This window comes from Lepus europaeus, chromosome 13 (genome assembly GCF_033115175.1).
Source record: "Lepus europaeus isolate LE1 chromosome 13, mLepTim1.pri, whole genome shotgun sequence".
In the NCBI taxonomy this organism is placed as follows: domain Eukaryota; kingdom Metazoa; phylum Chordata; class Mammalia; order Lagomorpha; family Leporidae; genus Lepus; species Lepus europaeus.
Window position 1 is genome coordinate 86,581,240 of NC_084839.1, and position 25,721 is coordinate 86,606,960.

The following is a 25,721-nucleotide window of genomic DNA, read 5'->3' on the forward strand; positions in this document are numbered from 1 at the left end:
ACTTACAATTACAGTTGTATTTTGAAGGGTGGTGGGAGGGTCCCGGAGCAAGGCTCCTGCCCCAGGCCTGTGGCCCTTTTCAAAACAAGGCCTCATTACAGAAGCATGATCCATTATGTCATCCAGGGCCACCCCTCCCCGTAAGTGGGGCAGCTCCAACCCTCCACCCTCTCTGCCGGTGACTAGCCCTTGTTCTGCAACTGTCAGGAGCCCACCCTGAGCCGCTCATTAACATAACACAGATACTCCCAGCACTCAGAAAATTCCAAAGGTTTCCTAAGCTCTGTGCCAGGAACCATGGTCAAAGACCAAATACATTTTTTTAAAAAAGATTATTTGCTTTGAAACTCAGAGTTACAGAGAGTTCTTCTATCATTCCCCAGATGGCCACAATGGCCAGCACTGGGCCCAGTGGAAGCCAAGAACCAGGAGTGTCTTCTGGGTCTCCCATGTGGAGTGCAGGAGCCCAAGTAGTTGGGCCATCTTCTGCTGCATCCCAGGTTATTAGCAGGGAGCTGGATCGGAAGTGGAGCAGCCAGGACTTGAACTGGCGCCCACATGAGATACTGATGTCCCAAAGGCAGCAGCTTTACTCGTTACATTCTTTATTTATTTTATTTTATTTTATTTTATTTTATTTATTTATTTATTTTTTTTTGACAGGCAGAGTGGACAGTGAGAGAGAGAGAGACAGAGAGAAAGGTCTTCCTTTGCCGTTGGTTCACCCTCCAATGGCCGCCGCGGTTGGCGCGCTGTGGCCGGCGCACCGCGCTGATCCGATGGCAGGAGCCAGGTGCTTCTCCTGGTCTCCCATGGGGTGCAGGACCCAAGCACTTGGGCCATCCTCCACTGCACTCCCTGGCCACAGCAGAGAGCTGGCCTGGAAGAGGGGCAACCGGGACAGGATCGGTGCCCCGACCGGGACTAGAACCCGGTGTGCCGGCGCCGCAAGGCGGAGGATTAGCCTAGTGAGCCGCGGCGCCGGCCACATTCTTTATTTATTGTACAACACATGTGTAGAGAAATAGAATTAATTTTATATGTTGACCTTGCTATAAGTTCATTTTTTTTTAAGATTTTAGTTATTTGAAAGGCAGAGAGACAGAATTTTCCTGTACTGATTCACTCCCCAAATGGCTGCAACAGCTGGGGCTGCTCGGAAGTGGAGTGGCTATGACTTGAACCTGCGCCTGTATGGGTTGCCGGTGTTGCAGGCAGCTGCTTAACCCACTGTGCCAGGAGGCCAGCCCCATGATTACCTCTAATGTCTTATCTTAGATCCTTTTGAATTTCCTAAATATATAATTATGTTGCCTTTGAGTGATGGTAACTCTATTTATTTATTAACTTTATTCATTACTTACTGCTAAACCTAATCCTTTTTTTTTTTTTTTTTTTTTTTTTTTAGATTTATTTTATTTATTTGAAAGGCAGAGTTACAGACAGAAAGAGATTTTCCATTTGCTGGTTCATTCCCCAAATGGACACATCCTCCAGGACTGGGTCAGGCTGAAGCCAGGAGCCTGGAGCTCCATCTGGGTCTCCCACATGGGTGGCAGGGACCCAAGTCCCTGGGCCATCTTCTGCACGTTAGCAGGGAGCAGCCAGGTTTTGTACTGGTGTGTGATAAGGGATGCTGGGTGTCACAAGCGCCGTAACCCACTGCCGGCCCCAAACCTTCACATCTTTCATCTTCTTGTTTCATGGCCAGGACATCTGGGATCACGTTGACTAGTGATAGTGGGCATCCTGTCACCTTCCTCCTCCCGGGGAGAAGGCTTCAGAACTGAGTATTAGGAGGGCCAGTGCTGTGATGCAGTGGGTTAAGCCTGGCTGCAGCGCCAGCATCCTGTATGGGCACTGTTCCCATCGCTGCTGCTCCTCTTAAGATGTAGCTGCTTGTAATGGAAGATGGCCCAGGTCCCTAGGCCACCGCACCCACATGAGAGACCCAGAGGAAGCGCCTGGCTCCTGGCTTCTGCCTGGCCTAGCCCCAGTCGTTGCGGCCATTTGAGAAGTGAACCGGATCTCTCTGTCTCTCCTTCTCTCCCTGACTCTGCCTTTCAAATAAATAAATCTTAAAAAAAAAAAAAAAAAAAAAAAAAAAAGAATTGATCATTATGTGTGATTCTGCTCTTGTTTTTGTGTGGATTTCCTGTATCAGATCCATGGAGTTCTCTAAGAGTTTTTATAATGAATAGTAGTTGAGTTTTGTTTTTGGTTGTTTGTTTTTTTTTTTTTTTTTTTTTGACAGACAGAATTAGACAGTGAGAGAGAGAGAGACAGAGAGAAAGGTCTTCCTTTTCCGTTGGTTCATGCCCCAATGGCCTCTGCGGCTGGCGTGCTGCGGCCAGCGTACTGCGCCGATCCAAAGCCAGGAGCCAGGTGCTTCTCCTGGTCTCCCATGCGGGTGCAGGGCCCAAGCACTTGGGCCATCCTCCACTGCCTTCCCGGGCCACAGCAGAGAACTGAGCTGGAAGAGGAGCAGCCGGGACAGAACCAGCGCCCCAACTGGAACTAGAACCTGGAGTACCGGCGTCGCAGGTGGAAGATTAGCCTAGTGAGCCGCGGCGCTGGCCAGTAGTTGAGTTTTATCAAGTGCTTTTTTGGTTTGTTTCCGTTGACATAATTAAATGTTTTCTCTTCTTTATTCCGAAGTGCACTGATTTTCGTGTGCTAATTCAAACATGTATTGCATGGCTGGAGTAAAGTAACTCAATTGTGATGTTTTATCCTTTTTACTCACCACTGGGTTTAATTGTAGTTTTAGAATTTTGGCATCTACATTCATGAGAGAGAGATGGGCCTGTAATTGCTTTTCCTGCTATTATGAGAAACGGAAGAAAACATTATGAGATGGCATCAGGTTTTTTTTTTTTTAATGGCAGGAAAAATAATTGTTTCATAATTAAGTCTTTCCCGCCTTATAATTAATAGCCCTGTTTAGGTGAGCAAGTTTGAACATACCAAGTGCTATTCTCATCCTCTTCCTCCTCCCGCCTGTTCCTGCTTCTCTCTTGTGTCACAAGCACTGTTGCTGTAGCTTTTCTCCCTCTTCAAGTTTTGATATCAAGATCTGGAATGACTCCAATTAGTTAGTACACATTTGAAAACGGTATATGACTGCAAGGAGCTGATTGGGGTTCACCAAGGGAAAAAATAGCTTATTTAATCTTCCTGTTTTGTTTGTTTGTTTGTTTGTTTTTGTGAGTGTGTGGCTGGATTGGATTACTAGGCCAGTTTGTTGGAAAGCTAGTCCCAGACTAAATGTACCTTGATTTTAGCAGAGTCTTCAGCAGACTTTCTTTTTGAATCTTTATGACTAACCTGGCTCATTAATTATGGGCCGACTTATAGATTGATTTGACTGTAGACTAGTTAACTGGTTATACAAACAGGTCCATCCAATGAATGGGTGCCTCACGAGGCAGTAGTGAGCTGCCAAGGCCTGATGAGGAAGGGGCTCCTCCGGGGGGGGGGGTGGTGCTGGAGTGGGTTAGCCAGTCAGCTGGGAAGCATGCCTCCAGCTCTGATTCCAGAAGAGGCCAGGAGGCTCCTGAGAATAGAGGGCCATGTGGAAAGAGAGAAGCCGTTAGCTGGAGGGATTCAAGCCCACAGGAGGGCTGGTGGTGCTGGTGGGACACCCCCTCTGCACCTCCAGGCCATAACCCCTTTGGAAAGAGCCTGCAACCAGCTGCCAGGCTGCCAGCCAGCAATTGGGTGGGACACGCCACTCACTCCATATTCCACTTTGGCTCCCGCTGTGTCAAATCACTCAAGTTCTGTTGTCGTCTCCCACCTCTGACAGCCCTTGGTGGCTCTTATCTCTCAGTTCACACCAAGACCTTCTAACTGCCCTGGCTGTGTCCTGAAGGGCGCATTAGGGCTCAACTGACTCCTTAGATAACTCCAGAAACTTGAAAGAGCCTATCCTTTGACCCCAGTCTTAAGGACATGGCAATGTAGCCAAATAGATTCAGACGCCAGGGCTTCTGGGAGCAAAAAAAGAGGAGCAGGCATCATTTCAGAGCCAGAGGGGGTTGAGATTGGGTTCACATCTGTACCAGGAAATATTGTGAGGCCATTTGATTTTTAAAATATTTTTCAAGCCAGCGCTGTGGCTCACTAGGCTAATCCTCCGCCTGCGGTGCCGATACCCCAGGTTCTAGTCCCAGTTGGGGCACCGGATTCTGTCCTGGTTGCTCCTCTTCCAGTCCAGCTCTCTCCTGTGGCCCGGGAAGACAGTGGAGGATGGCCCAAGTGCTTGGGCCCTGTACCCGCATGGGAGACCAGGAGGAAGCACCTGGCTCGTGGCTTCTGGCTCCTGGCTTCTGATCGGCGCAGCATGCCGGCCGTGGCAGCCATTTGGGGAGTAAACCAACGGAGGGAAGACCTTTCTCTCTGTCTCTCTCTCTCTTTCTCACTGTCTAACTCTGCCTGTCAAAAAATATATATATATATTTTTCAGTGACTTGGGAAAATACAAAGAATGGAAAGTATTTTTTTAAAGATTTATTTATTTACTTGAAAGCGTTACACAGAGAGAGGAGAGACAGAAGAGAGAGAGAGAGAGAGGTCTTCCATCCACTGGTTCACAATGGAAAGTATTTTAAAAATAGAGTACAAATCTGTATGTGATGGTCCAATTCATGGTAGAAATATATACTGCGAAATTTTATCTGTATGCATTCATTTTAAGACACTAAAGGAAGTACTCAGTTAGCAGTAATTATCCTTGCAAGACAGGAATATAAACGATCTTAATTTCCTTCCACTTTTGTTACCAGTATCAGAAAAAAATGTAAAAATCAGTTACATGTACACAATAACATCATAATTGAAGAAATTAGCACGCTGGATAGTTGATGACATAAAGAAATATACATGTATTGCAAAAAAGTTTATGGAAAATTGGATTAAAATGTTTATTTTGGTGCAAGAAACAGTTGAAACCCATGCATAACTTTCTTTTAAATAATTTCCCACAAATTTTTTAAAAACCAGCCTATACTTGTATGGTTTTTTTTGGGTACGATAATACTATTTTTTAAAGTCCTCATAGAAATGCATATTGTAATATAAAATATTTACAGTAAAATTTACAGGTATTTGCAGATAAAATCTGAACTTTACTTCAAAATAAGCCCCTAGAGTGAGTGGGAGTAAAAGAGGAAACAAGATTGGCCGTGAGGATTCCTTAATTGTTTAAATTAGGCGAGGGTGTAATTATATTATTACCTCTACTTTCGTGTATGTGTGATATTTTCCGTATTGAAAGCTAGAACACTGAAGTACTAGCTAGAGGAAAATCAGGCGTGGAGATCTGTTCCCAGGGTGAGGGAGCAGTTTCAGGGTCCCCACCACCCGTTGTCAGCGGCTTCACCTGGGACACCCGGGTCAGGAGGAGCAGCTGTTTGGAACCTGAGTCCCAGCTGTGTGTCCCAGCTTGATCACTTGATCAGTGTGACCCTGGGCTTGAATTCTCTGAGTCCCAGCCCCCTTTACCCTCCCTTCCCACCTTTCCCAGACACATTAGCAGGGAGCTGGATCAGAAGCAGAGCAGCTGGGACTCAAACCTGGGCGTCACGATGGATGCAGGTGTTGCAAGCGGTACTTTAACCTGTGTGCCAAACTCTCGCCCCACCATTTTTTAAAAAATTGTATTTAAGGTGTACAAATTTCATGTATTTCATATATACAGATTTAGGAACATAGTGCTACTTCCCAGCCAAACCCCCCTCCTGCCCGTGCTTCAACCCTTCTTCCTCCTCCCTCTCCCATTCCCTTTTTTTTTTTTTTTTTTTTTTTGACAGGCAGAGTGGATAGTGAGAGAGAGAGAGAGAGAAAGAAAGGTCTTCCTTTTTGCCGTTGGTTCACCCTCCAATGGCTGCCGTGGCCGGCGCAGCGCGCTGATCCGATGGCAGGAGCCAGGTGCTTCTCTTGGTCTCCCATGGGGTGCAGGGCCCAAGCACTTGGGCCATCCTCCACTGCTCTCCCTGGCCACAGAAGAGCGCTGGCCTGGAAGAGGGGCAACCGGGACAGAATCCGGTGCCCCGACCGGGACTAGAACCCGGTGTGCCGGCGCCGCAAGGCGGAGGATTAGCCTAGTGAGCTGCGGCGCCGGCCTCCCATTCCCATTCTTAATTTTTAAAAAGATCTACTTTTGGCTGGCACCATGGCTCTCTTGGCTAATCCTCTGCCTGCGGCACCGGCATCCTGGGTTCTAGTCCTGGTTGGGGCGCCGGGTACTAGTCCCGGTGGCTCCTCTTCCAGTCCAGCTCTCTGCTGTGGCCCGGGAGGGCAGTGGAGGATGACCCAAGAGCTTGGGTCCCTGTACCCTCATGAGAGACCGGGAGGAAGTACCCGGCTCCTGGCTTTGGATCGGCGCAGCGCCGGCCGTAGTGGCCATTTGGGGGTGAACCATGGAAGGAAGACCTTTCTCTCTTTCTGTCTGTCTATAACTCTCTCTGTCCCTCTCTCACTGTCTAACTCTGCCTTGCAAAAAAAAAAAAAAAAAAAAATCTACTTTCAGTTAATGATCGTAAGATTAACCCTGCACTAAATAAATATATTGTTCAACAAATAGAAAAAAACACTGTTCCTCAACAGAAGAGACAAGGGCTACAAACAATCATTGAATCTGAAAATGTCCATTTCACTCTAATGCATTTCATGTTAGGTACTCTTTTAGTTACCCCAGATCAGGGAAAACATACGGTAACTGTCTTTTTGGGACTGGCTTATTTCACTAAGTATAATGGTTTCTAGTTGCATTCATTTTGTTGCAAAAGACAAGATTTCATTTTTTTTTTTTTTATCGCTGAGTAGTACTCCATAGTGTGTAGGTACCATAATTTCTTTGTCCAGTCATCAGTAGATGGGGCTCTGGGTCGGCTCCATATCTTAGCTGTTGTGAGTTGAGCGGCAGTGAACATGGGGGTACAGATAACTCTTTCACCTGGTGATTTCATTTTGCTTGGGTAAATTCCCAGAAGTGGGACTGCTGGGTCAAATGCCTACCAGACTATCCTAAAGGCACCTGTCCAAACTTTCACCCACGTGGTCTGTGCCTTGATCCATTAGTTTGTACCTCCATTCACTCACAAATTATATAGATGGACGATTTGCCAGTACACATGTTATGAAGCAAACAAAATTTTGTTGAAGGCAAGTTGTAATAAACATTATCTTCCTATTGCCTGTAGCCCATGCTCTGTCCTCACTTCAGGTGGGGTTCATCCCCTGTGAGTCTGTCCCGAGTGGCAGCCCTGACTCCACAGGTACTGTTCCCCCACGCCTTGCCTCGCTCGTGGCCTCTTTAATCTGCTGTTTCCTTGGTCTTGATGAGCCCCCATCTGATTCGCGAGGGCGCTCACCTGAGTCTGTGAAGCCGTGGGGGAGTACAGCACGCCTCCTCCGTGCTGCCTGCCAGCAAGCTGGAAAGTGAGCGAGTGGGTGCAGGCAGGGGACGGGGCATGCAGGCAGGTCAGGGCCCACGGCTCAGGCTGTGCACAAACCCAAAAGCTAAACTTACATATTTAGCTTGGAAAATGCGCGTGAACAGTCTGCTCTGACAAGTTCCTGTGAGTCGTGGCCGTGGGGCTGTGTGGCCTGGTCCAGGACGGCCCAGCAAGTGTTTTCACGACAGGTGGCTCCCTTGTGTGTTTGTGGCCAGTGGGTCACAGCATGCATCTCTTTCCCCCCTCCCTGAGGCTGGCATCTACCACTTCCTCTCTGTTTTTCCTGTTTTCCCTGAGTCTTGCCCTCTGTTGTCATTTCTTCTCTCCTAAAAACATCCCTAGCAGGGCCGGCGCTGTGGCACAGTGGGTTAAGCCACTGCCTGCAACACCAGCATTCCACAGGGCTCTGGTTGAGGCCCGGCTGCTCCACTTCCCATCCAGCTCCCAGCTAATGTGCCTGGGAAAGCAGCGGAAAATGGCCCGAGTGCCTGGGTCCCTGCCACCCCTTTGCAGGACCCAGAAGAAGCTCCTGGGTGCGGCTTGACCCCAGCTGTGGCTATTTGGGAAGTGAACCAGTGGATGGAAGATCTCTTCTTCTGTTTTCCTTGGTATCTCTGCGTTTCAAAGAAAATAAATCTTTAAAAACAAAAAGAGGTACCTAGTGACCCTGTGCCGTTTTCCTCGGTGCCGTTGATGAGCACCTCCTGTATCTTTGGCCTTGGGGGAGATGGTGAGGCTTGAATTGTGAACCAGCAAACATGACTTCTGCCGGAGAGAGCGCCAACCAGGACTCCTGCTGTGGAAAGGAATTTGGAGGTTTCTGTCCTCTTTGGCCCATTGACTTCACATCTATTGTGTATCATAATCTCCTGTGAGTCAAACGGTAGCCTTACAGGGATTTTTATTGCAGCTTTATCTGCAGTAAAAGAGAAAAGATTGGCAACAGTCTGTGCCATCTGCAGAAGGGAAGGGCTTAATCCATCCTGGCACCTCCCCTCTAACCAGGGAACAAGCCACAGGTGAGGCAGGTGGGCTCTGTGCTCCAGTGGGCGCACAAAGGAAGGCAGAGGGCTGGAGGGTGCATACTGCATTTCTTTCCTTTCAGTTTTCTTTATTATTTTAATGGAACAGTTACCCAGAGAAGGAGAGGGAAGGAGGGACAGAGAGAAAGGAGAGATGGAGGGAGGGAAGGAAGGAGAGAAGGAGGGAGGGAGGGAATGAGGGAGAGAGAGAGAGATTCTATGGTTCATTCCCCAGATGACCTTAAGAGCCAGCACCGGGCCAGGCCAAAGCCAGGAGCCAGGAGCTTCATCCGGGTCTCTCATGTGGGTGGCAGGGGCCCCAACACTTGAACCATCTGCTGCTTTCCCAGGCGCATTAGCAGGGAGCTGGATCCTGAGTGGAGCAGCCATGACTGGAACCAGAGCCCATGTGGGATGCTGGTGTGCAGGTGGCAATTTTACCCACTACACCACAACCCTGGCCTCATATTGTATTTCTTAAGGGAAAACTGAAAATAAATGTAGTACAACTGGCTCTCCACATCCATGTTTTCAGTGTGAACCAACTGCATGTAAAAATATTTTGGGGAAAAAAAAAGTCGCATTCAGCATGGGGCTTTTTCTCCTGGCATTAGTCCCTAAATAATACAACAATTAACACCTGCTTCCACTGCACTTAGATTGTGTTAGTGTTGTCAGTAATCAGGAAATGATCTAAAGTGTGCGAGAGCTTGGGTAGGTTCCATGCAAACACTATACTACTTTATGAAAGGGGCTTTAGAGCATCCATGGATTTTGGTACCTGCAGTGGGCACCCTGGAGCCAATCCCCACAGATAACCAGCACCAACCATGTATTTGGTGTAGAAACATTTTTTTTAAAGATTTATTTATTTATTTAAAAGAGTTACACAGAGAGAGCTTCCATCTGTAGGTTTACTTCCCAAATGGCCCACAAATAGCCAGAGCTGGACTGATCTGAAGTCAGGAGCTTCTTCTGGGTCTCCCACATGGGTGTGGGACCCAAGCACTTGGGCCACTGGAAGTCGTGCAGCCGGGACTTGAATTGGCACCTGTGTGGGATGCTGACACTGCAGTCAGTGCTTGACTCTCTGTGCCACCATGCTGGCCCCTGTTTTAGAAACTTTTAGTAAAGTATGAAATGATTAAGAAATGAAAGTCACTCTGATCCCATTACCCAAAATGTGAATATTTTGGTGTGTTCTGGCGTAAGCCAGCCACAAGCTGCATTGCTTTTTCCTTCCTTCTAAGATGAAAATAGCATTCTCTCATTTTGGTTATAAAAGTAAAATGGGCCAGTGCTGTGGCATAGTAGGTCAAGCCTCTGCCTGCCAGGCCGGCTCCCTCATGGGCGCCAGTTTGAGTCCTGGCTGTTCTACTTCCAATCCAGCTCCCTGCTGGTGGCCTGGGAAGGCAGTGGAGGATGGCCCAAGTCCTTGGGCCCCTACATCCACAGGGGAGACTCAGAAGAGGCTCCTGGCTCCTGGCTTTGGATTGGCTCAGCTCTGGCCGTTGCAGTCATTTACAGAATAAACCAGCGGTTGGAAGACCTCTCCCTCGTTCTGTAACCATGCTTCTCAAATAAAAAATAAGTAAGTCTTTAAAAAGAAAAAAGTAAAACATAGAACATATTGAATATACAATGCATTAAACAAAAGTAAAAAAAAAAACAGTAATTGCTCCTACTGTACTATTTTATAACTTTTTGCTACATACAAACTCTGAATCACCACCTCTTTAAATAAATTATGTCTGAGTCAGCCTTTTTAGTGACTGCAGTTTGGTGATAGGAATAACGTTGACCTTCTGGGCACACCTTCCATGCTGGCCTGGGTATTTCCTTTGTTCTGAAGATCACTTTCTTGGCCAGCGCCACAGCTCACTAGGCTAATCCTCCGCCTGCGACTTTCTTGGGGTGGAAGAAGTAGCCAAGTTCAAGGTCTTGTATGTTTTACATTTTGACACATAGTGTCAAATTCCTGAAGAAAAACTGGGCAGTTTTCCTCCCAGCACTGAGTTTACCACTGTAATCTTGGCAGGTATGATAGGTTAAAAAAAAAGTGATAGCTCTTTTTTTTTTTTTGACAGGCAGAGTTAGACAGTGAGAAAGAAAGAGAGAGACAGAGAGAAAGGTCTTCCTTCTGTTGGTTCACCCCTCAAACGGCCGCTACGGATGGTGCCGCGCCGATCCGAAGCCAGGAGCCAGGTGCTTCCTCTTGGTCTCCCATGCGGGTGCAAGGCCCAAACACTTGGACCATCCTCCACTGCCTTCCCGGGCCACAGCAGAGAGCAACCGGGACAGAACTGGCGCCCAACTGGGACTAGAACCCAGAGTACTGGCGCTGCAGGCAGAGGATTAGCCTAATGAGCCACGGCACCGGCCAGTGATAGTTCATTTTTTAAATTTTGTATTGTCTTGGTTTTAATTTGTATTTATTGTATTTGTGTTTGAAATTAGACTTTTTTTTTTTTCATTGACTGATAAAGGCTTGTATAAAACAATGATACAGGACCAGTTAGCAAACCTAGCTCCATAACCTTTCATGAAAAATCATCCCTTTTTCTCCTTTGATTTAAATTGCCAGGTTTGGGGCTGGCATTATGGGTTAGCTGTGTGTGTGATGCCGACATCCCATAATGGAGTGGTGGCTTTGGTTTCACTTCCGGTCCGTCTCCGTGCTGCTGCTCCTGGAAAGACAGCAGAGAACGACCCAAGTGTTTGGGCCCCTGCCACCCACGCATGTGGGAGGCCTGCATGGAATTCTGGGCTCCTAACTTTGGCCTGGCCCAACCCTGGCTGTTAGAGCCATTTAGGGAGTGAACAAAAATCTCTCTCAATCTCTCTTTCTTTTTCTCTGTTACTCTGCTTTTCACATAAAAATACATCTTAAAAAAAAAAAAATGCCAAGTTTATGGGGCAGGCATTTGGTCTAGAAATCAAAGTGCCCGTGGCTCAAATTGGAGGATCTGGGTTCGGGTTCTGCCTCCACTCCTGACTCCAGCTTGCTGTTAATGCAGACCGTAAGAGGCAGTGGTGATGGCTCCAGTCATTGAGTTTCTGCCTCCCATGTGGGAGACCTGGATTGCATCTCGGTCTCCCCTGTGGTGAGCCTTTGGGATGTGAAGCACTCTGTCATCTATAAACGCCACCCCTCTCCCCCACACACGCCATCCTCTTTGCCTCTCAAGTAAATAAATAAAATAGTGTTCTTAATTTGCTGGAGTTTATTTCTGATGCTTTGTATTATTTTCTACAATACCACACTATTTTATTTTTAATTAAAACATTATTTTCATTTTATTTGAAAGAGAGAGACAGAGATGAGAGAGAGATAGAGAGAGATCTTCTATCCTCTGCTTCACTCCCCAAATGCCTGCAATAGTTTGGGACCAGGCCACAGTGGAGCCAGGAGTCTGACACCCCATCTGGCTGTCCTGCCCGGGTGGCAGGGACATCACCTGCTGTCTCCTAGAGCGAGCCTTAGGAAGCTGGATCAGGAGCACAGTATTCAGGACTCAAACCAAGCACTCGAATGTGGGGTGCAGGGGCCCCAAGTGGCATCCTAATCGCTATGCCAAACACCTGCCCTCCCACACCACGCTATTTTAGTGCCTATACGTCTTATAATGAATATATTTTACTTTATATCAAAATCGAGGACAGAGCAGCGCCTGCCTGCCATGGAAGCAGTGATTTGTACAGTTGGGCCCATCTCCCTGCCAGCTCCAGGGATAGCTCTGTGACAACCAGAAGACCTTTGTGCAGACCCCCCCGGCACCCTGGCTTGAGCCTGGGTTGCTACTGTGCCCCTGCAGGCCCCTGGAGTTGCAGGCCACACAGGAGGTCTCCCCTGGGGTGTTCGGGCAGCTTCACCTTTGCCTCTTCCCAGGCTGGGAGGCCTAGGGTGTCCAGGGACCCAGCGATCTTGGGTATGGGCTGCCTGCTGGGCCTCCGCAGCCTCTGGTCTCCTGGCCGTTGCTTGGACTGACAGTCCTGACCGACAGCTGCTTCTCTGGGAGGCAGGGAGGACAGTGAGGCCTGCTTGGGACTGTGGATGAACCTGGCCGGACCTCCCCAAGGCTGGAAGGCCAGGCACTTGTCTGGCTGGCACCTCTCCTCCTCTGGCTCTGCCTTCTGGCCGGGCTGGGCTGCCGCTGCGCCTGCTGGTTGAGGTCAGCACTATTAATAACCAGCTTAATCCTGCCCAAGCCTGGGCAAAGGGAGGAGCAAGGAGGGGATTGCCAGGCAGTCAGGGGACCCACAATGTCTGCAGGTGCAGCCCAGGGCACAAGGCTATGGTGTGCAGCCAGCCAGGCCAGGCCCTCCCCCTAGGGAGAACCTGAGAGCTTGGGGTCATTCTTGGGAACATGGAATGTAAGAGACTGAACTTCCTGGGACAGCTAGTGGGGGAGGTATCAAGGACCCGTCTCCAATGGTGGGACCCCTTGTTTGAGCTGGGGTCCTTGGTGTCTTCCCTATGAGAAAGGCAGCTGAGCCAATGAGTGGGGCCTCTCACCGGTGCCCGTGTGCACTTGAAGCCCAGCATCTAGGAATGTTTCCTTATGGACTTTGAGAGACTAGAGATTGTTACCTTTTGTTTGCATGGGGGAAGGAGATCCTGGCAGTTTGCTAAAATGGGCATTGTGTAGGATGGGGGACTGGGCTTTCTGGTGCCCCTGGAGACCTTCTTTCTGTAGCCAGCTGAGGGTTCAGAGCACCTGCTGTGGCCGGAAGGTTGTGCGGGGGCAGCATGAGTGTAGTGACTGTCCAGCACAAGGCTCCCTGGGCTGTAGCCTGGTCAGTGGGAGATGGACGCTGGGCAGCTGATGCTGTGGGAGGAAGCGGGCTGGGGGCTAGGGCTGGGGATAGCCACATGTGAGCCAAGGTCAGAAGGAGAAGCGTTGCTCCAGAGGCCAAGGAGTGGGAGTGGCTGCCCATGGCCTCAAGCAGGTTGTGGGTCTGCTCATTGCCTGCCCTCTGATTGGTGACCTGGCAGGTGTGTGTGTGTGTGTGTGTGTGTGGTGGGGGTGTGACTGCCTGCCTGAGGGCTGCCTCTAGGGTGTCTGGAGGCCTCGCCTGCAATTCTCTAGCAGGTGGGGGAGTCCTAACTGGCTGTTCCCGGACAAAGGTTAGCAAGGGCGGGGTGGGCAGGCGGGCTACCGGGCGGGCGAGGCCCAGGGTAGTACCCAGTCGGAGGGGCCAGCGGGCTTCCATTGTAGGAGCACTTAAATTTGGGAAGGCTCAGGAACCTGAATTCCCAGAACAAGTAGTGCTAGGATTTTTGTTTAAAGTTACTTTATTTCTGATTATGAAATTAATAGTATTCGTTATGGAAATTTGGAATTATAAAGAAAAGTACAAAAAAGAAAACAAAAGCCATCCCGAATGTCCTATACTCTTAGACCAAACCATGAAATTGCAGTTTTTGGTCAAAAACTATCAAATATTGCAATTTCATGTGGCTTAACCAACGATGAAAATTTTGCTGTATTGACTTCATCATCCAGACTTTGAAAAATATGAGATTTTTCAGCTGCAGCTGTGTTATTTAAATGTTCATTTATCTCCCCAGCCACCCCCAAGAGATGGCTCATTACAATAGTTTCTTGTTAGAGTTCAGTTCCATATAATGAGAATCATTAAAGTAAACCTCAAGTTGATCTGCCTTTTTTTTTTTTTTTAAGATTTATTTATTTATTTGAGAGGCAGAGTTACAAATAGACAGAAGGTCTTTCATCCGCTGGCTCACTCCCCAGATGGCCACAGTGGCCAGAGCTGGGCCAATCGGAAGCCAGGAGCCAGGAGCTTCTTCTGGGTCTCCCACGTGGGTGCAGGGACCCAAGGACTTGGTCCATTTTCCACTGCTTTCCCAGGCCATAGCAGAGAGCTGGATCGGAAGTGGAGCAGCCAGGACTTGAACTGGCACCCATATGGGATGCCAGCCCTGCAGGCCGAAGCTTGACCTACTACGCCACAGCACCGGCCCCGATCCACTTATTTTAAATGATTCTTCAGGTAGCAGTGATTTCTGGGGTATAAAGTAGAGACTGCTCAGTTACTAAAACATCGAATGACTGTTTAGTCTGTATCCCTCTTCTCCTTCTGGTTCCACTGCTGAGTGGGTGTAGAGTAGTAAAGAGAGGTGGCCAGGCCCTCCCCCTCAGGCTGATCCCCTGCAAGGCCAGGGTGGAGCTGCCCTGAGCGTTGTGTTTGAAGTAAGGGACCAGGTGCCAGGGCTCGGCGTTAGAAGCTGGGGAGAGGGGTGACCGCTGAGGTCAGGAACGCAGGGAGGGCGTGTCTTGGACGCCCAGGGGAGGAAGGATTGTCAGGAGCAGGGAGGGCGTGACCCTGTGGTCAGCAGGCCATCTGAGAGTGAGGCCCTGTCATCCTGACAGGAGCATCTCTGGATGAGGATGAAAAGATGCCCCCTCTGGGCAAACAAATTAGAAAAAGGCAAACACAGCCCAGGGGACCTTGTCTGGCCCAGCAGAGGAGGAGCGACTGGCCCCTTAGGCAGGAACCCGGTGTGCAGCCCCAGCCAGCCAGCCATCAGCAGCGCCAGTGCCCGGGGCTCCTAGCAGGCCCAGCGAGGGTGAGGGTGCTGGCATCCGCAGTGCTCAGGGCTGCACGCCTACCCGGTGCCTGTCGCGCAGACGGCTGCCGCCAGAGGGCGCCCACGCGCAGCAGTGACTCCCGGGAACAAAGAGGCCTCAGAGGAGGCCTCTGGGCTGGAGTGGCACCAAGACCTTGCCCTGGGCTTCAGCTCATTTCGCCCACTTGAGGGATGTTTCTGCCCTTGAGAGAAGCTGCCAACCTTTCCTCGTGAGGCCAGCGCAACCCGTGACTGTTTACTGGTTGGGATTTGGTCTGAGCCTGTGGCATCCGAGCTTTCAGAGCGAGGGCAGGACAGTTAACTTCGGCAGAGGACGCGCCCCCATCGCCTGCACAGGGGGTCCTTGCCCACCCAAATGCTCTTGTCGCTTTCCTGTTGTCCCCCTTCGTTTTATTTCCTCAACTTGCTTTGCAGTTTTAAAAAAATTATAGAGACCAGGGTGGTGACACAGAGTTTAGGTGCCGCCTGTGACACGGGCATCCTATATGAGTGCTGGTTTGAGTCCCGGCTGCTCCACTTCCCATCCAGCTCCCTGCTAATGCACCTAGGAAAGCAGCAGAGGATGTCCCAAGTGCTTGGGCCCTTGCCACCCACGTGGGAGACCCAGAAGAAGCTCCTGGCTCCCGACTTTGGTCTGGCCCAGTCCCGGCCATTGGGGAGTGAACCAGCAGATGGAAGATTTCTCTCTCTGTATCCCCCCGCTCCCACCTTCCAAAATCATAAGTAAATCATAAGTAAAATATGCCCATCAGTAGAACAGTAGAGAAAGGATCTCAGGGCTCCTCCCACAAGCTCCACACCCTCCAAAGGGGCCTCTGTTGTCCAGGTGCGTCCGAGCACCCCACTTTGTTGCTGTGCAGGCCGTGCCTTTAGCCTGCTCGTCCAGCAAGAGCTGTCTTGGGATCTGTGGTTGGGCGGCTGGGTCCAGGTTCTTGCCTCTGACACGGGAAGGAATTCAAGGAGCAGCCACAGCAAGATACGGTGGAGGAGAGGGATTTGTTTGCCGAGAGAAAGCACACACTTGAGCACGCTCGACAGAGCTGTGCCCAGCAAGGGGTGAGGTTATCCCTTATGATCTGGAGGTACTGAGTCTTCATAGGGGGTGGGGTGTGAGTTCCACCCATTTTCTTGCCTCTTGGAAGTCTGGGAAGTGTCAGGTTGTCAGGTGCCCGGCGGGAGTGTCAGCCATGATAATTTTATTATAATGATATTATAATAGTGGCTGGGATTCCGTCAGCAGCTGTGTTGGTTATTTTCAGCCTTGGCTAGTCCACCCAAAAGGTAGGGTGGGCGGGGTTCTTGGTCCTCGTTGCCTTCTTGCCTGTATCAGTGTCTGCCGCATCTGGTCCATCAGCTGTATCGTGTCCTCCCCGGAGCAGCTGCGGCCCCCGTGTTGGGCTCATGCCCCGTGGCCACTGGGTTGGGGCCATTAAAAAGAATGTTGCAGCGATTCCCCATTGCTTTTGTGAAGGTGCCCTCTCTGGACGGGGAGCTCCTGGAACAGGAGTTTCCGAGTTCAAGGTTAGCAGCCCGTAATGTCGAGACATCCTGCCCAGCTGGCCTCCTGAAATGTTGTACCCTCTCACCTGACCACCAGCCGGAGTAAGTGGAAGGCCTGTTTGTCCCTCTTGGGGATGCCAAAGTGGGAAAAGCTGCCTTGCTTTCCTTTCTGTCCCGTTTGGTGACATAGTTTATCTGGCACATTTCCTAGGTCTCGGATCCTGGTAGCCCTGAGCACACTCCAGGGGCCCTGGGCTGACTGGCTGCTGCCCTGCCTGGGGACCCCAGCCGATCCCTCGGCACTTGTTGGCCTGGCTCTGTACGAGGGGACGTTTGATCGAAGCCAGCCATGGTTCTGTCCAGCAAGGCGCTAAAGCTGTTCTGACCACAACCGTAGTGGGAAGTGCTCATACATGCGTCAGTGACTCACAAAGCACCACCCTCCCTGCCGCATCACATGGGCTGTGCCGTGATCTTTTTTTTTTTTTAAAGATTTATTTATTTATTTATTTGTAAGGTAGAGTTACAGAGACAGAATCAGAAAAAAAGAGAGGTCTTCCATCCACGGCTTCACTCCCCAAATGGCCGCAACAGCCAGAGCTGGGCCAATCTGAAGCCAGGAGCCAGGTGTTTCTTCTGGGTCTCCCACGTGGGTGCAGGGGCCCAAGCACTTGGGCCATCTTCCACTGCTTTCCCAGGCCATAGCAGAGAGCTGGATTGGAAGTGGAGCAGCTGGGACTCGAACCTGCACCCATATGGGATGGGATGTCACTGCAGGCGGCGGCTTTACCCACTACACCACAGCGTCGGCCTCACAGTGATCATTTTTCACCTGACCCAGGAGCTCTTGCATTCTGGGTTTCCCCTTAGAGGCCCCTGGGAGTCGTAAGAGCCCATCCTGGAGCTGGGGGTTAGGAGGCACGGAGGTTCTGAGATCTTAAAGACCAGGAAAACATCCTCTCCCCCCCCGGGATTTGGACTGAGTTCTCCAGTCCCCAGAGAGGGGCCCCCACGGGTGGGTTGTGAAGGGGGATGGTAGGGGGAAGCCAGGTGCACACAGTTCCATACCCTTCCTGGTGCCCCCCCCCCTTTTGTCGCTCACTGGGGCTGTGGCATGAGAGCAGGGGGCACCCCGAAAAGGAGCCTGGAAGCACTGCCACCCAAGTGGCTTCTGTGGAGGGTCCCGCCCTGCCCCTGGCTCCGTACTTTCTCCTATGTTAGATTAGGTCAGGGGTGGCCTCTCTAATTATCGTCTCTGCCGACCTAATTGCAGTGGGCTAATTTGGTAATGGCTTTGGGAACTGGGAGCCTTTGCTTGGGGCGGTGTTGCAGCCCCTGGGTCCCAGCAAGGGAGCTTGCCAAGGACAGCCCCGCGAAGGAGCTTGAGCGTGGCCCCGAGGCCCTGTGGCCCTGTGCGAGTGGGCAGCATGGGACCCTCTGCATGCAGCTGTCCCGTCTGGTCAGTGTGGGTCTTTTCCTTGTCTGGGAGCCCCAGGAGCCCGTGCTGAGTGGCATCAGGCAGGGCCTTGCCAGTTTTAAACAAGTGCTCTTTAACGGATGCCTTTAAAAAGGAGCTTGGTTTTCCTCCTCATAAAAGCAGCATCTGTTTGCCACGGAAACGTCAGAAAATGCGGGAAAGGGGACGCACCCCGGCAGGCCTCCACCCCTGTGACTCACGACCGTCACGTGTCCATGTTTGGTGGAGAGAGTCTTATGCCTGGCGCCTGTGCTCCCGTTGTCCCCGCAGGGAAGTCCCACCTGGCCATTGTGCAGAAGGTGAACAACGAGGGGGAGGGGGACCCCTTCTACGAGGTCCTGGGCCTGGTCACCCTGGAGGACGTCATCGAGGAGATCATCAAGTCCGAGATCCTGGACGAGTCGGACATGTACAGTGAGTTCAGCCCTCTCCACGGGCCACAGCCCCCATCCTGCCTGGACCGGAAGCCTGGGGCTCCTGGGTGGAGAGGCCCGGCGAGCAGCGAGCATGTGGGAGCCGGGAGAGGAGGCTGCCCTGGTCCTCGGGCCGGAGCTGCTGGGGCGTGGGGTGGGGGGAGGGGCGGAGGGGGGTTCTAGTCAGTTCTGAGTTCCAGATTCTTTCCCTTGCAGCTGACAACCGGAGCCGGAAACGAGTGTCTGAGAAGAACAAGCGTGACTTCTCAGCCTTCAAGGATGCTGACAACGAACTCAAAGTGAAAATCTCGCCCCAGCTCCTCCTGGCCGCTCATCGCTTCCTGGCCACGGGTAGGAGCACAAAGAGGGCCATGTAGTGTTGGTGGAAGTGCAGGCACGGGGCGGGGGGGGGGGGGGGGGCTACAGGTGCCAGGACAGCGCCAGCCCCCTGGAAGGCACAGTGCACCTCCTCCTTCCTCCTTAGGGCTTACACTGCAGGCTTCCAGGGAGCAGCCAACTTAACTTTTTTGTTTTTTAAAAAATACTTATTGGGCCGGCGCCATGGCTCACTTGGCTAATCCTCCGCCTGCAGCGCCGGAATCCCATATGGGCACCAGGTTCTAGTCCCGGCTGCCCCTCTTCCAATCCAGCTTTCTGCTATGGCCCAGGAGGGCAGTGGAGGATGGCCCAAGTGCTTGGGCCCTGCACCTGCATGGGAGACCAGGAGGAAGCACCTGGCTCCTGGCTTCAGATCGGCGCAGCGCGCCGGCCACAGCAGCCATTTGTGAGGTGAACCAACGGAAGGAAGACCTTTCTCTCTGTCTTTCTGTCTCACTGTCTAACTCTGCCTGTCAAACAAACAAACAAACAAACAAAAAAACCCACAAAAACCAGAGAGAGGGGCTGGTGTTGTGGTGCAATGCGTTAAGTTGCTGCCTGCAATACTGGCATCCCGTGTGAGTGTCAGACTGAGTCCCAGCTGCTCCGCTTCCCATCCAGCTCCCTGCTGATGCACCTGGGAAAGCAACAGAAGATGGCCCAAGTGCCTGACCCCCTGCCAGCCATGTGGGAGACCTGGGTGGAGTTTCCAGCCCTGGCCATGGTAGCAGTTTGGGGAGTGAACCCAAAGATGGAAGACTTCTTTCTCTTTTTAACTGCTTTTCAAGTAAATAAATAAATCTTAAAAAAAAAAAAAAAAAAGTGAAACTAAAAAAAGCAAAGAGAGACAGCGGCAAAGAGCGAGAGACCTTCCAACCACTGGTTCTTTTTTTTTTTTTTTTTTGATAGGCAGAGTGGACAGTGAGAGAGAGAGACAGAGAGAAAGGTCTTCCTTTGCCCGTTGGTTCACCCTCCAATGGCCGCCGCGGCCGGCGCACCGCGCTGATCCAAAGGCAGAAGCCAGGTGCTTATCTGGTCTCCCATGGGGTGCAGGACCCAAGCACTTGGGCCATCCTCCACTGCACTCCCTGGCCACAGCAGAGAGCTGGACTGGAAGAGGGGCAACCGGGACAGAATCCGGCACCCCGACCGGGACTAGAACCCAGTATGCCTGCGCCGCAAGGCAGAGGATTAGCCTGTTGAGCCACGGCGCCGGCCAAACCACTGGTTCTTTAACAGCAAGACTGAAGTGAGGAGCCCAGAACTCCATCTGGGTATCTGACATGGATGGTAGGTACCCGGGTACTTGCAGGGTGTGTATTAGGAGGAGGCTGGACTCGAACCAGGCACTCCAGTATGGATGTGGGTGTCCCAAAGTGGAACTTAACTGCTGTGCCAAACATCTACCCCCAGAGTTACTTTTTTTTTAAAAAAAAGATTTATTTATTTTTTTTTATTTGAAAGTCAGAGTTACAGAGAAAGAGTGAGGTCTTTCATCTACTGGTTCACTCCCCAGTTGACCACAACGGCCGGAGCTGTGCCGATCTGAAGCCAGGAGCCAGGAGCTTCCTCCGGGTCTCCTGTCTGGGTGCAGGGGCCAAGCACTTGGGCCATCTTCTACTGCTTTCCCAGGCCATAGCAGAGAGATGGATCAGAAGAGGAGCAGCCGGGACTCAAACCAGGCCCATATGGGATGCTGACTCTTCAAGCCAGGGCATTAACCCACTGCGCCACAGCGCACGCACACACACACTCACACACACACACACACACCCGTGTTACTTTTGCAATAAGCCTGAAGTCCTTGAGAGGGCACCTTGGAGATCAGTAAGGAGAAGGGGGCCCTCCACTTGCTGGAACTTGCCTCTCGCCTGCCCACGTGGCTGAGGGGCCTGTGTTCCACCCTGGTCTCTCAGTTTCCTGCCTGCCCCCTGCCTGTGTGTGCTGGGCCCTGCAGGAACTGACCTCGAGACCAGTGACATTTCTGTTTTCTCACCCCTGGTTCAAAGCTCCCTTTGTCGCCCAGGACCTGAGTGACAGATTGGAGAAATACCTGCCTACTCCATCCCCTTCCACACAACCCACCCTCCTTCCCAACCCTCAGTTGGTAGCAGTGTGATAATTCTTTTTCCTTTATGTTTGCTACTACAATATTAATGTTGATAACAATAGTAATGGTTTTTTTAAAAATCTTACTGTTTTTCCTTTTTAATTTATTTATTTGAGAGGCAGTGTTAGAGAGAGAGAGAGAAAGAGACAGAGACAGAGAGAAAGGTCTTCCATCTGCTGGTTCACGCCCCTAAATGGCTGCAATGGCCAGAACTTGGCCAATCTGAAGCCAGGAGCCAGGATTTTCTTATAGGTCTCCCACTTGGGTGCAGGGGCCTAAGCATTTGAGCCATTTTCCTCTGCTTTCCCAGGCCATAGCAGAGAGCTGGATCGGAAGAGGAGCAGCCAAGACAGGGGCCAGTGCCCATATGGGATGCCGGCACTGCAGGCAGAGGCTTAGTCTACTATGCCAAGTGGCACTCTACACCAACCCCCCCCCCCCCTTTTTTTTTGTTTTTACTCAAAACACAGAGTGACAGAGAAAAATCTTTCATCTTCACTTCCCAAATGGCTACAATGGCTAGGGCTGGGCCAAGCTGAAACCAGGAGCCTGAAACTCCATCTGAGTCTCCCACATGAGTGGTAGGGACCAAGCACTTGGGCCACCTTCTGCTGTCTTACTAGGTCCGTTTATTAAGCAAGGAGCTGGATCAGAAACGGAGCAAACCTGCACTCTGATATGGGACGCCAGCATTCCCGGCAGCAGCTTAACCCTCTGTACCGAGTGCCAGTCTCCATAGTGACGATCCTGGTAATTCTAGGGACACTGATTAAGCACTTCCCACATGCCAGGAGTGTGTCTAAGTGCTTTATTTGTGTTGTCCCATTTGACCTCGCAAACCACCCAATGAGGTTTTATCCCCAGTTGATGTATGTGGAAACTGAGGCACAGGTTAAATAGTTAGCCCAAGGTCGTGTGCTCCTGGGACCAGAGCCACCATCCCGGCCAGCGCAGGCAGACGGAAGACTTGGGTCTAAGCAGTCAGCAGCCAGGCGTGCTCCCTTCCCAGAGAGGAGCAGAAGTGAGGGAGTACCTGAGCCAGCCAGGTACCAGCCTGGGCCTGGGCCTCGCTTGAAGTCCCCCCTCTCTCCTCCTCCAGAGGTCCCCCTGTTCAGCCCCTCTCTCATATCGGAGAAGATCCTGCTGCGGCTGCTCAAGTACCCAGACGTCATTCAGGAGCTCAAGTTTGACGAGCACAACAAGTACTACGTCCGCCACTACCTGTACACCCGAAATAAGCCCGCCGACTACTTCATCCTCATCCTGCAGGTGCGCGCCCTCCTCCTCGGACCACTCCCCACCCCACCTTCTGCTGCCCTGTAGCCTCTGCTCACCCCACAGTGCCCATCCTTGTCCCCGGGGCCGCCTCGCATCCACAGGGCAGAGCCCTGAGCGTGCCAGGACTCTGGGCCACCCCTGCCTCCTGCGGCTGGCTGCGCCACTCCTGCGCCTCACTGCCACACCGGTCTCATCCTTGTTTTTCTTCCCTGTGACCCTGACCTTGTGTTCTTCCAGGGGAAGGTGGAGGTGGAGGCAGGGAAGGAGAACATGAAGTTTGAGACGGGTGCCTTCTCCTACTATGGGACCATGGCCTTGACCTCGGTCCCCCCTGGTGAGTTATAGGGCTGGGCCTGCACCTCTCTCCTGCATCCCAGAACTGAGGTGGTTTAAGGTGTGGGAGTGAGGGTGGAGAGGGGGTGGGGTGTGTATTGGTGAGGGCCAGGCTGCCAGGGCCTAGAGGAGGTGGCCTGGAAGAGCAGGGTGACTTGCCCCTTTCAACGGGGTCCAGAGGCCCGAGTCACAGGGACGAGAAGGGAATTCTTAGTGAAGGCTGGGTAACCAAGGGGGGGTATCCTGAGAGGGTAAGGAGACCCGCTGTGGGGGGAGGGGGGAGGACTATGGGCAGGAAAGGACACATCAGGGAGCCTCAGAAAGTCACAGGCCTTTAGGTGGCTATTACATGAAATCAGAAGCGGCTCGTGGCCCGCTGTGAGAGAAGTGTAAGGAGACCAGAACGGACTGGCAGAGCCAGGCGGCCCCAGTGCCCCTGCTGCCTGTGACAGCAGATGGAGGTGAGGACTGGGGCGAGGCAATCTGGGGCACCCAGAGGGCCCATAGTTGGGAGCCAGGCCAGGGCCTGTTTACCAGGGTGGGTTACAGATGGTCTTAGCTTTTCCAGGGGCTTAGCCACTGCCTTTGGTTAAGGGTTGGTTCTGATGGAATAAAGGGACTTGGGGGCAAACAGGGGGAACAGGGTCCCTTCCAAGAGTGCTTATGGGAGATCTGGGGAAAGACACTGTGCTGTGTGATGAGGGTGGGAGCCCAGCAGGCAGGGCCCACATCCAACCCCACTCGCTCCTCACTCCTGTGCACCCTGACCTAGGGAGCCTGCTGCGGGGTGGACCAATGATACTCAGGCTGTGCTTGTGCGCAGGTGGCTGTGGCTCCTGGGGAACCTGTCCTTTGACACAAAGGAAACCATGTTGGGGGCCAGGACACCTGTGTGTAGTGACACTCAGCTCATCACACCCACTGCATCCTCTATGCCCCACCAGGATGAGCCAGGGTGGCACAGCTGCTGGGTGGGGGTGGATAAGGCACCACGTTGGAGTAGGGGTCCCTGCCTGGACACCTGAGGTCTGGGAAGGACTTGCCTGCCTGTCCCAGAATCTCCTGTCGTCATCCGCCTTGGGGAAGTCTTGTGTGGAAGGAGAGTGGTCATGTGCGGCTGCTAAGACACCACATCCCTGCTGCACAGCCTCGGAGATGTAGCCAGGGTTCCTGGCTCCATCCTTCTACCCTCAGCCCGCAGTTCTGACATGGGTGGCCGGGAGGGAGGGGAATGATTCTGGGCTCATTCCGGCATCCCTGCTGTCCTCTGTGTAGGGCAGAGCAGCCTTCCTGCCAGAGCTCCCCCCACTTCCCACGGTGCTCCCCTCTGCTGGTGGTACCGGGCTCCCATCAGCTCTGTCTCTCCATGCTGTTTCCTGTGGCTCCGGGTCCTGCCTCCTGACCCGGCCCTGGATACTGACCCTCCTCCTCTTTTGCTCCAGTGCCGTCAACCCAGGTCAGGTGTCCGCTTGGCAAGCGGAACTCCTTGCTCTCCTGGCTCTCAGGTAAATGTGGCATGGCTGGAGAGGTTCACACTGCCACCTGTCGCCTGGCTGCCCCGCAGCTGCACTAACTCCTCCTCTGGGCACACCTGGGGGCCAGCCTGCCTTGTACTGGCTCTGCCTGGCCTGGGGCCCAGTTGCTGGGTGGCTTTGTCCTTGTTCTCAAAGGGTCTCCCCAAAGGTCCTTAAGTCTCTGAGAAGATGCACGTGCAAACCCCTATAAACAGACACACAAACATACCCGCAGATGACAGGCCGGGAATAGAGGACTGCTCCCGGCCAGGCCAAGTGTGCACTCGCCAGCCTTGCCCACCGAGGGCAAGGGCAAGGGCAAGCCTGGAGGAGACCGGGCAGCTGCTCTGCACCCCTGCTGCAGGCCGCTCCCTGGCCTTGGCCGGATGACTTCTCACTCATCAGCTTCTTCTCGCACCTGCTTAGCCTTCCTCACAGCCTTGGCTTTCCGTTCTCTCGTTGTGTCTGTGTGCCCGGGAGAGGTGGCACAGGGCAGTTAGCAGCACAGTCTCAGTGTCAGGCCCCATTCAAACACCACCTCCACAGTCACAGCTAAATGACACCCGTTCATCCCCGGGCCTCACGTGGAAAGGAGGATGATCTGTGTACTGGTCTCCATAGAGCTGTCAGGGGCAGGAAGTGACAGGGTTGATATAAAGTGTTTACTTGGAGCTCCATTATTATTTCTGTTTTTTTTGTTTTGTTTTGTTTTGTTTTGTTTTTCTCTATTACAACTAAAATGTCCTATTCTAGCTGGAAAAGAATTTAGAAAAAGACCAATGCCATTTGCTCTTTCTGGACATGGTGCCAAACTGGACTGGGTGGACCCTGCCTGGTATCATGTTTTAAAACAGTCTTATTTATTTATTTAGTCAGAGTTTGAGGGATAGAGAGAGAGAGAGAGAGATATCTTCCATCCACTGGTTCACTCATCAGGTGGCCACAGTGGTGAGGGTTGAGTCAAGCAGAAGCCAGGAGCCAGGAGGTTCATCCATATCTCCCACATGGGTGCAGGGACCCAGGGACTTTGGGCCATCTTCCACAGGCCATAGCAGGGAGCTGAATTGGAAGTGGAGCAGCCGGGATTCGAACTGGCATGCATAATATTTGCCAGTGTCACAGGCGGCCGCTTTACCTGCTGTGCCACAGTGCTAGCTAGGTATCACACTTCTGATGGCTGTCCTAGGAGTTGGAGGGAGCAGTGTAGGGCCAAACTCACTCAGTGTGAGGCATGCTAGGATTCTCATGTGCGCTGAGGCCACATACTGTGGGCTGGTGCTGCTCTCACAGCAGATCCTGGCCTGGGCTGGGGAGCCCCATGTGGGTCAGGAACATTACAAGCTTCACAGACACCTTTTTTGTTTTAATTTCTATTTATTTGAATGAGAGAGAGCGCACGAGTGAGAGCACTCTCATCCAGTAGTTCACTCCCCAAATGCCTGCAACAGCCGGGCCTGGGCCAGGCCAAAGCCAGGAGCCTGGAACTCAACCTGAGTCTCCCATGTGGGTGATGGGGGGCCCAGCCACTTGAACCATGGCCTGCTGCCTCCCAGGGTACACATTAGCGGGAAGCTGGAATCTGAAGTAGAGTCAGGGGTTGAACCCCTGCACCCCGCTGTGGGA

The 25,721-nt window shown here is 52.0% G+C and overlaps 1 protein-coding gene across 1 annotated transcript in view; it reads left to right on the forward strand.

The window, feature by feature from the left end:
• Window positions 1-25,721, forward strand: part of CNNM4 (cyclin and CBS domain divalent metal cation transport mediator 4) — a 49,380-nt gene that overhangs the window by 17,715 nt on the left and 5,944 nt on the right. Inside the window, exons 2-5 of the mRNA XM_062209917.1 lie at window positions 18,343-18,486; window positions 18,702-18,836; window positions 22,073-22,242; window positions 22,489-22,585. Of these exons, the coding sequence (XP_062065901.1) occupies window positions 18,343-18,486; window positions 18,702-18,836; window positions 22,073-22,242; window positions 22,489-22,585 (546 nt within the window). The remainder of the gene's footprint in view (window positions 1-18,342; window positions 18,487-18,701; window positions 18,837-22,072; window positions 22,243-22,488; window positions 22,586-25,721) is intronic.